At 34.7% G+C, this 10,260-nt stretch overlaps 1 protein-coding gene across 3 annotated transcripts in view; it reads left to right on the top strand.

The window, feature by feature from the left end:
- Positions 1 to 10,260, top strand: part of LOC107747274 (adhesion G protein-coupled receptor B3-like) — a 168,202-nt gene that overhangs the window by 149,454 nt on the left and 8,488 nt on the right. For 2 of the 3 annotated variants that reach the window (XM_016561742.1, XM_016561741.1), the window contains 7 exons: positions 2,795 to 2,864; positions 3,221 to 3,287; positions 3,765 to 3,850; positions 5,645 to 5,743; positions 7,182 to 7,353; positions 8,860 to 8,955; positions 9,820 to 9,859. In XM_016561742.1, coding sequence (XP_016417228.1) covers positions 2,795 to 2,864; positions 3,221 to 3,287; positions 3,765 to 3,850; positions 5,645 to 5,743; positions 7,182 to 7,353; positions 8,860 to 8,955; positions 9,820 to 9,859 — 630 coding nt within the window. The remainder of the gene's footprint in view (positions 1 to 2,794; positions 2,865 to 3,220; positions 3,288 to 3,764; positions 3,851 to 5,644; positions 5,744 to 7,181; positions 7,354 to 8,859; positions 8,956 to 9,819; positions 9,860 to 10,260) is intronic. The other variant, XM_016561740.1, reaches the window with a different exon arrangement.

Here is a 10,260-nt window from a genome sequence, read left to right as displayed (position 1 = left end):
TTAAGTTGCTGGGGTATATTTGTAGCAATAGCCAAAAATACATTGTATGGGTCAAAATTATAGATTTTTCTTTTATGCCAAAAATCATTAGGATATTAAGTAAAGATCATGTTCCATGAAGATATTTTGTAAATTTCCTACCGTAAATATATCAAAACTTCATTTTTGATTAGTAATATGCATTGTTAAGGACTTCATTTTGACAACTTTAAAGGTGATTTTCTCCAGTATTTTGATTTTTTTGCACCCTCAGATTGCAGATTTTCAAATAGTTGTATCTCAGCCTAATATTGTCCTATCCTAACAAACCATACATCAACGGAAAGCTTATTTATTCAGCTTTCAGATGATGTATAAATCTCAATTTCGAAAAATTGACCCTTATGACTGGTTTTGTGGTCCAGGATCACATATAAGTAAATGTATAATTAAATGTGTGTGTGTGTTTATATATTTAATATTATACATATATTTAATTGCATATAGTTAATATATATTAATATTTATATATATATAGAATGTATGATTACTATTAATACTGTATGTATTTATTTATGTAACTGATTCGCTGAAATCAAAACAGGGACGATAATAGGTGAGCGCCAGCCAATGAGATTGCCGTTTGCGCATTAGTTCCGCCCACCACCGGAAAACCCGGCAGTTCTTAAAAGCTGAACAAATCCAAAGGAACTCCGTTATTTTGACAGGAAAATACAACAAAGAATATTGTTTACATGTAGCGTGTCAATTCTGCATGTATGTAAGACTCTCTCGCTCTCTTTGCACTCACCAAAGCGACGGCGGGTCGTGCGCCGTTACACGAGAGTTCACGGTACGTCAAACACAGGTGCGCTGCGCATCAATTGAGATGAACTGAAAAACAGCACAGATCGCTTGACGGAGAATGAAAAAACTGATAAAATATGAAGCTTGTATGTAATGCTAGTCACTGTGGATAAAAGCATCTGATGAATGAATAATTTATTCTGAATTTCCTGCCCACAGGCTGATAGAGTTTCATATGGCCTCATAAGTGTTAATTCAGTTTTTACTTCATGTATTTTGGCTTGTGCCTCTAGTGTAAAGATATAAGAGATTTATTTTTTTTATTTATCTAAGTTATTTTATATATATATATATATATATATATATATATAAAATAAAATGTATACTTTCCAGCAATTTATAATTGACCAAAAAATAAAATAATATACATTCAAATAGCAGCTGTTCTTTTGAACTTTCTTTCATCAAAGAAAGAAAAAAAATTCACAGTTCCTCCAAAAATATTAAGCAGCACAACTGACACTTCTTTCAAAAAATTTTTTTACCTCTAATATTTATACTCTGGATGCTTTATATAGTAAACAACCATGCAGTAATATATTTTTGGTTAATTCAATGGTCTATTAAAAACTTTACAAGTAAACAAAGTATTTGTTTTCTCTTTTTCTTTAGAAGTAAATGGTGTCTCAGATAAATAGTGTCTCAGTGTACACGTACTAATCTAAAACATCTGTTAAGGATCCAAAAACCAACAGCTGGTCTCTTTAATTTCTTGACCCCTACTCAGGTCATAGGAACACAAGAGGCATGTCAATCTCGCTATCTGGCAGACTATGCTGTGTTTGTTCAGCTGAACTATAAATCCACAGGTATAATTTGTATCTGTGAGGGAACAAGCATATCATCATGGACAGTTTCCAGGCCAAATTCATTAATCCTTCTCAGATACTCACTCTTTTTCATCCATCCGGAGACTAATGTTACCTTGAGGGAGGAACAGCGGTGCAGTGTGCTTTCCAATTGGTCCAGGATGAAACTGCTTGGTGGTTAGGGGAGGAGTTTCGTTTAGACTCAGCACAGGGAGGGGGGCCCGCAAGAGCCCTTGCTGGTTCTTCAGACAAGCTGATTGCATCAATAAATTGAGCCACCAGCGAGAGAGGGACAGTGTTAATATTCAGATCACGGGACAGTGGCAGGAGCAGAAAGAGCCCTTTCATAATGGCAGTCCTGCTCCAGACTAGCAAAGATGAGAGACGGAGAAATAGAGAGAGAGGATTAGAAAGATAGCAGATATGATATTATACTTCAGCTCAAGACCTGTTTGATTGTTTCAGCCTCTCTGTTCAAAAGCAGTTGTGCTAATTGCATTTCACATGCTGGGTTTAGTGTAAAACTCCAGGGATTCTTATTAGATTGTTACCTGTTCTCACGTCACACACAATTTAGAAGTTATATCATTTCTTGAAAACCTGATGTGCTTCTGCAGACCTGCAGTGGTGTTTGTTAAGGCAAGCAGCACATACTGTTGCTCAAGTGTAGGGTTATTAATAAAACATATATGTAAAACAAATCAACACTGTTAAATTTAATCTTTAGCAAATAACAAAAATGCATACATTTCATACTGTACAGTTATAATATTGTGATGCTATATTCACTTGTAGCATTTTTTTATATTTTCCAAAAATAAATGTTAAATATTTAAAATATATATTTTTAAATAAAATTAAGTTTTAAATAAAATTAAATAAAAAGTTAAAAAATATATCTTTTTATCTCTACAAAACTATATAGAATTTTAATGTCAACCATTTATCACTTTTCAAAGGAATAAAAATCCCACTTTAGCACTGCAGCGGCTGGTTTTGCATGGATAAGCACCACTTGCTTTAGTTTCTTCTCATTCTTAACCTACTATTGATGCCACTGTGCATGTGCCGTGAAAGTCTCCAGCCCTGAAGGATTACCCAGTATGTGGCCTTTAATCATTCCTGTGTCTCTTTCGAAGGATTACCTGCTTTGGTGGTCGCTATCTCAATGGGATTCACAAAAGCAAAAGGATACGGGACACCTCAGTAGTAAGACAACCTGTTTTTTCTTCGTTGTTCCTCATGTTTACTCAGAAAACTTAAGAGACCCCACATGAAGATCTTTTCAATTAAAACAGTTGCATGAAGTTATGAGTCAGAGCCTAGAGATTGCAACAGTCCCACCTAGTTCTCCCGAGGATACCTGGATATAAACAGTGTTTTAAGATCTCTTTAGAGTTCTTGTTCCATACTAAAAGTCTCTCATGTAGAACCATGGCATATGGCTCCAGATCCCCAGACACTCAAGGACGATACGACTGTGTACTGCCATGCCCCATTAAGTTGATGCCGGATGTTACATTTTATGCAAGATTTGCTGATATTTGGGTTTTTTGTGTTTGCAGCTGTTGGCTATCTCTGGAAGGTGGTCTTCTCTATGCATTTGTGGGACCTGCCGCTGCAGTTGTGCTGGTAATTTTACACTTTGTTTATTTACAGTCATTTACCAGTCTAAACTACACACCAGTGCCTTTATAATATTTTATGTCATTTACTGGACTAGTCTGCTGTGCCAACATTGAAATAGAAAATTGCCTCACTCCATCGTGGTGCGGTTTGAAGATTGTGACCCCAGTCATTTATATGCATCATTAAGCAGTTTGTCTCTAGACTGAATTAAGATGTAATGGTGGCACAGATGCACACTACCATGCATCTACACAATACAAAACAGTACATTTAGATCTATATGGCTGCATTTTTAAAGTCTAGCTTGAAGGTAGTTGTCAAATTCTCAAGTGCATTGGAAAGCACTTTCATTTTTTTATGTTCAAAGAAGCTTTTACTTTTAGTCATTACTGTGGACAGTGCTTGAGCTGTATTGTTAATTTACTGCAGTTTGATGAGATCAGGCCCTGACTGTGTTACTGTGTGTGTATGTGGTTACAGGTTAACATGGTGATTGGTATTCTAGTGTTTAATAAACTGGTTTCGAGAGATGGGATCCTGGATAAGAAACTAAAACACAGAGCAGGGTAAGTGCCAATTAGCTACATCACACAAACACATCGATATGAAAAATGTCAAACTCACAAGTTCTGTTCTTAAATCTATATCTTGGGTTCACAAGATGCTTTGGTGTCCTGACAATTTACTAAATATGTTCTGCTAGTTCTGTTATCTACTGCCTCTGGTATCATTTGCTGTCAAGAAGGAAACCTGTTTCTTAGAAATTAGAAGTTAGTTGGCTGATACTTTCATTCTAAAATATCTTTTAGCAAATCAGATGGTAATGTGTCTTGTTGACAATTTTTGCTGATTTCTGTCATCCTGTCAGTTAGCAAGATAGCTAAGGTAAAGAAATTGCGTGATGAAAAGAAGAAACCTAAACTACCATTCAAAAGTTTGGGATCTTGGGATTTTTGGAATACTTTTAAATTAATACTTTTATTCAGCAAGGATGCATTAAATGTATCAAAATTGACCGCAAATACATTTATAATTTTACAAAAAGATTTCTGTTTTAAATAAATGCTGTTCTGTTGTACTTTCTATTCATCAAAGAATCCTGAAAAAAATCACACTTTAAGCCGCACAACTGTTTTCAACTGCAATAAGAAAAGTTTCTTGAGTCACTGAAAATTCAAATTTCCCATTCCAATAATAAATTACATTTTACAATATGTGACCCTGGACCACAAAACCAGTCTTATGTCGCTACGGTATATTTTTAGCAATAGCCAAATAAACATTGTATGGGTCAAAATTATAGATTTTTCTTTAATGCGAAAAATCATTAGGATATTAATTAAAGATCATGCTCCATGAAGATATTTTGTAAATGTCCTACCGTAAATATGTCAAAACTTAATTATTGATTAGCAATATGCATTGCTAAGAACTTCATTTGGACAACTTTAAAGCCGATTTTCTCAATATTTAGATTCAGATTCCAGATATTCAAATAGTTGTATCAAATATTGTCCTATCTTAACAAACCATACATCAATGGAAAGCTTATTTATTCAGCTTTCAGATGATGTCAAGTCATCGGTAAATGATGTATAAATCTCAATTTCAAAAAATTGACCCTTATGACTGGTTTTGTGGTCCAGGGTCACATATATTGAAATAGAAACATTGTTATATATTTCTCATATATCACAGTGAATAATATTTCACTTTTTTGATCAAATAAATTCAGCCTTGGTGAGCACAAGAGACTCTTTTCGAAAACATTTAAAAACTTTACCGATCCCACACTTTTGAACTATTTAAAAAAATATCTATGCTGAATACTATCACACAAAAATTCAAGATGTTTTACTAATAAAAACCTGTTCACCATAACCTAATAAAACTTTGCCCAATATTTGTGTGTGCTACATTTGTTTTATGCTTATTAGAGTATTGTGTTGTTTTCCTAGCATCATCCTTAACAACAAACTGTATCAACTGTGAGATTCACACTAAACTGCTTTAAAAGATCGTTGCCTATGTTGACAGTAGGCTGTGGACTTCATTAGGTTTGGGAACAGAGCTAAAGTTTCATCTGAGTATGACAAAACTGCAGAAACAAGTAGCCTTGCCTCAAATTTACACCATTAGTTGAGCCAATAGAGATATTTCCAGCCCAGTCCGGCTGCCCAAACAAACCGATTACAATTCTGGTGCTACTAAAGGTGCAGAAATGACACGCTTCATCTTTGATGAAGTCCACAAAGGGCCTTATCTCCCAGAGAAACATCCACCACCTCTGCTTTGGTACAATCAGACCACCATGTAAATACATTCCCTTTGTGTTGTCTGGTTATTTGGCTGTTCTGCAGGCAGATGAGCGAGCCCCATACAGGATTAACTTTAAAATGTGCCAAATGTGGCGTCGTCTCAACTACTGCTTTATCAGCAACAACGGCCAGCAACGCCATGTAAGTGCCCACCTATGCCTCAGCAGATCGATTATGCTGATTAAGCTGCATGCAAGAGTGTGCGTGTGACTTTATGCGTGTGTGTCCTTCCCCTTGCCTCGGGAAAGGAGATTTGTGGAGGTGTTAAATGAACAGCTGGCTCTTGTTCTTTGTCTGTGATATGTCGACACACTCTATTAGAACAATGCATTGGTTGTTGTGTGCTCCTGGACTCATTTATGTGCTGATGGCAATTTAGGACAATTTGGGCATGTGCATGCTTTCATCTGGAATGAAACTGGCAAACAAATGACATCTATCTCCTCTTCATCATATCTGTTCTACAGAGCTCAACAGTAGACTTCTGTAAAGTAAAAATCAGAAAGCCATACAGAAAGTGATATTTTACAATAGCATAAAAACCTTTCTTGAAGATGAGATCTGAAGTTAAGCAATGCCGCAATTTATTTTGTTTTTAACATATAAGCATTGTAGCCTCCCTAATATCTCAAACTAGCATCTAAAATATTCACATAGTATGTTTAAATATTATTATTATTGCCATAAAATAATAATAAACATATTTTCAGTATTCAGTGACTAGTATATTTGATTATTTATTTATTTTACTATTGAAAAAATGTAGTAGAACTAGTATTAATAACAATAATACACATTTTAATTATAATTGCAATAAAATATAATATTAATAATAAATAATAAAGATATTTTATACCTGTAGTAGTAGTAATAATAATAAACATCTTAATTATTAAAGTTGCAATCAAATGTAATAATATTAATAATAAATAATAAACATTATATTTTATACCTGTAGTCAATGATAGATTTTTGGTTGATTATTGATTTTATTTTTAGTGTTATTGTTGAAATAATAATCTCAGAATAATAATAAACACTGTATTTTATACTTGTAGTCAAAGACTAGTCTATTTGATTATTTTATATATTTTATTATTGCAAAAAATATAGTAGTAGTAGTAAAAATAATAATACATGTTGTATTTTATACCTGTAGTCAATAACTAATATATTTGAATATTTTGTTTATTTAATTTTTTGCAATTGTATATAGTAGTAATAATAATAACAACAACAAACAAACAACCATATTGTTTTTTTTATAATTGTTGTCAATGACTAGTCAGGAGTCATTCATAATGATTTATGGAATGAGTAATTAATTCCCTCATAAGCTAATTTAATTGTCTTTTGTCTTTTTCAGATTTTCATTTGCTTTCTTGTTTTTCAAATCAAAGACTGTAATGTTATGACTCAGAGCTAGTTGGTTTGTTCAAGGCTTAGAGCTTTTTATTAAAGCGTGTGTTTTTTTTAAATGTCTATGGAGAAAATGAATGGGTAAAAATACTTTTGGGACCAAGAACAAAAATCCATCTCTTTTGTTGTTCAGTCCACCATCTCTCTCTTTCGGTCTCAGGGCCTCCCTGTGGAGTTCCTGTGTTGTCCTTCCTCTATTAGCTCTCACCTGGATGTCTGCGGTGCTGGCCATGACGGACAAACGCTCAATTTTATTCCAGATCCTCTTCGCAGTCTTCGACTCCCTGCAAGGCTTTGTTATAGTCATGGTCCACTGTATCCTCAGAAGAGAGGTAGGGCTGGAACCATTATAATCCCTTACTTTTCTTCTCTTTTCCTTCAGCTTTTCAGCAGACTGTCTTTAATTTCTTCAGAGGCTCAGTTTATTTTACTCCTTGTCCAGTTTTACTTAAATAAAGGGATAAATATGAATATTCTGTCATCACTTCCTCACCATCATGCTTTTCCAAATGACTTTCCTGCTTCTGTGAAACACAAAAGAAGGTATTTTTAACTATACATTTAAAGAAAACCACTTTCAGAAGAGCCGAACGAGCCAAACTCACCCTTAACATCTGCCTGACTGATCCCCAAATGAATCCCTCTTGATCTCTGATGATCCCTCTTCCTCTAAAATAAGTTTTCTATTGGACTGACATTAGCAAGCCCTCTTATTTTTTTTAAAATCTGTCATTTAGAGATCACATCCACTGGTACCCATTCTGGTACACTCTTAAAAATAAAGGTGCTTCACGATGCCATAGAAGAACCTTTTTGTCTAAATGGTTCCATAAAGAACCATTAACATCTGAAGAGCCTTTCTGTTTCACAAAAGGTTCTTTGTGGCAAAAGAAGGTTCTTCAGATTATAAAAAGGTAAGAAAGAGATGGTTCTTTAAAGAACCTTTTACTGAATCGTTCTTTGTGGAACCAAAAATGGTTCTTCTATGGCATCGCTGTGAAGAACCTTTTGAAGCACCGTTATTTTTAAGAGTGTACGTAACAGCCACTTTCCAAGACCAATTAAATCCTGATGAATAAAGTCAAATCCCTACATGTTTTTTCCTAGTTTGACATCTTGCTTCACAGAAGTGGGTTGCGAATGTTGCCTTTAAATAGTTGGATGTCCTTCTTTTACCCCCTACAGTAAACAATCTGGCAATTTCAATGAGCATGAAGGATAAAAGGCATTTGTTGCTACATTTGTTTATTTGGCAGGCTTATTCATTTTATACACTTTTTTTGGAAAGAGGTTTACTGAATACTTTATTCAGCAAAGATGCATTAAATTGATCAAAAGTGACAGTGAAGACATTTATAATGTTAAAAAGTATTTCTACTTCAAATAAATGCTGTTCTTTTGAAATTTCTATTCATCAAAGAATCCTCCAAAAAATGTATGCACGGTTTTCACAAAAATATTAGGCAGCATAACATTGACAGTATTCAACATTGACAGCAATCAGAAATGTTTCTGATTGCTGCAGCAAATCAGCACAATAGAACGCAGCAAATCAGCACATTAGAACGACTTCTGCAGGATCATGTGACACTGAAGACTGGAGAAATGATGCTGAAAATTCAGCTTTGCCATCACAAAAATAATTTGCATTTAAAATATATTAAGAATACAAAAGTCATTTTTAATTCTACAAAATATTCCTGTTTTTACTGTATTTTTGATCCAAAAAACCCAGTCCGACCCCAAACTTTCAAATTCTGAAGCAATGTGCGCTATTGAAGTGTTTTTTTCAATAGCATATGTTAGTGCTGCTGAGTGACTAAAATTATGGTTCACAGGTTCAGGATGCCTTCAGATGTCGCCTGAGAAACTGTCAAGACCCCATCAGTGCAGACGCGACTGGTACATTTCCCAACGGGCATGCACAGATCATGGTAAGACACTCGCCTCCTGGGACTTCAGTGTTCTTACACTGTACAGTCACAAACTCAGCTGGAATATTCTCTTCTTGTAAATTAGCTGAGAAATCATTTGCATCTGGCATCTGTGCTATCAGAAGCATCTCTCACAGTCCTCTTGATTTATATGAAATGCTTTTCTCTAGTATGAGTCTTTGTTATACAGTGTTATTGCTTATACAGTTATGACAGGATATGGAGATCTGTCTCTGCTTAATTAATACCAGCAAATCTTTCATTCATGTCCTTTGGCTTTCCTTTGGCCTTCGCCTTTCTCAGATGGGACACATTTGTCGTATTTCACACCGGTCTCTCTCATCCTTCACTGGCTTGAGGGAGTAATTGCTGTTAAAATGGTTCCGGAGATGTGTGACCCGCGCAGAACCACTGGCACATAATGATCACAGTTCTCATTTGTGATTTGATTTAAGGTTTCTTTACTAGAAGCATTTCACTATAATGAGGCCTCCAATGTGCAGACTTGTCTTTGATTTGACGCGGTTGATGGCTCCTCTATTGTCATACCTGAATAATCCGATTCTATTTATAAGCGGTTTCAACAGATGACTGTTTTCTCTGTGGGACGTGGTTAGACTGCAGACACAAGCCAGCAAAAGCATACAATTTGAGAATCCCATGGCGGCATAGATATGTTAGACTGCATTATATAATTGATGTATTATTCTGATTTCACATAGTCGATTAGACTATGTTTTTTTTTTTTTTGCATGTCTGCAACTGTCAAAGTTAAATAAAGCTTCAGCTTTTATGTTTTAGTTCTGTCTAAATTGAACTCCTCTTGCATGTCTAAATTTCACTTTCTTTCTTCTTTTTCCACAGACTGATTTTGAGAAAGACGTGGACATCGCATGTCGATCAGGTAAGAAACAGATGGTGCACTATTAATGTGTTTCCTAATTACTTCTCCTCTCCTGCGCCAAAAGGGCCCAAGAGAATAAACATTCGGGTTGCACATTAGAATCACGGAGTCCCAGTGGCACCAGGCTAATCATCCAGCGGGATAGATACTAATACATACAACATCTTTGTTGAAATTTAGGTTCACAGATTATTAAATTCATAGACTTTATATATTACTTTCATTGCATTAATACTATATCAACCTAATTAAAATAGCCTATATTTAATGCTGTTAAATTTATTAAGCACACTTAACTGGCAATTTCAGTTCGGACCAGTCTTTAAATATTCAAGAAGTAAAACGCGTCTCTGAAGTGCAAAAAAAGGTTTATGTTTAAAAAAAAAAAAAAAAAAAAAAAA

This window comes from Sinocyclocheilus rhinocerous, unplaced genomic scaffold (assembly GCF_001515625.1).
Source record: "Sinocyclocheilus rhinocerous isolate Xijiao unplaced genomic scaffold, SAMN03320098_v1.1 scaffold1069, whole genome shotgun sequence".
NCBI classification, from domain to species: Eukaryota; Metazoa; Chordata; class Actinopteri; order Cypriniformes; family Cyprinidae; genus Sinocyclocheilus; species Sinocyclocheilus rhinocerous.
The sequence above is the reverse complement of the archived record's forward strand: the minus strand, read 5'-3'. Positions and strand labels throughout refer to the sequence as shown.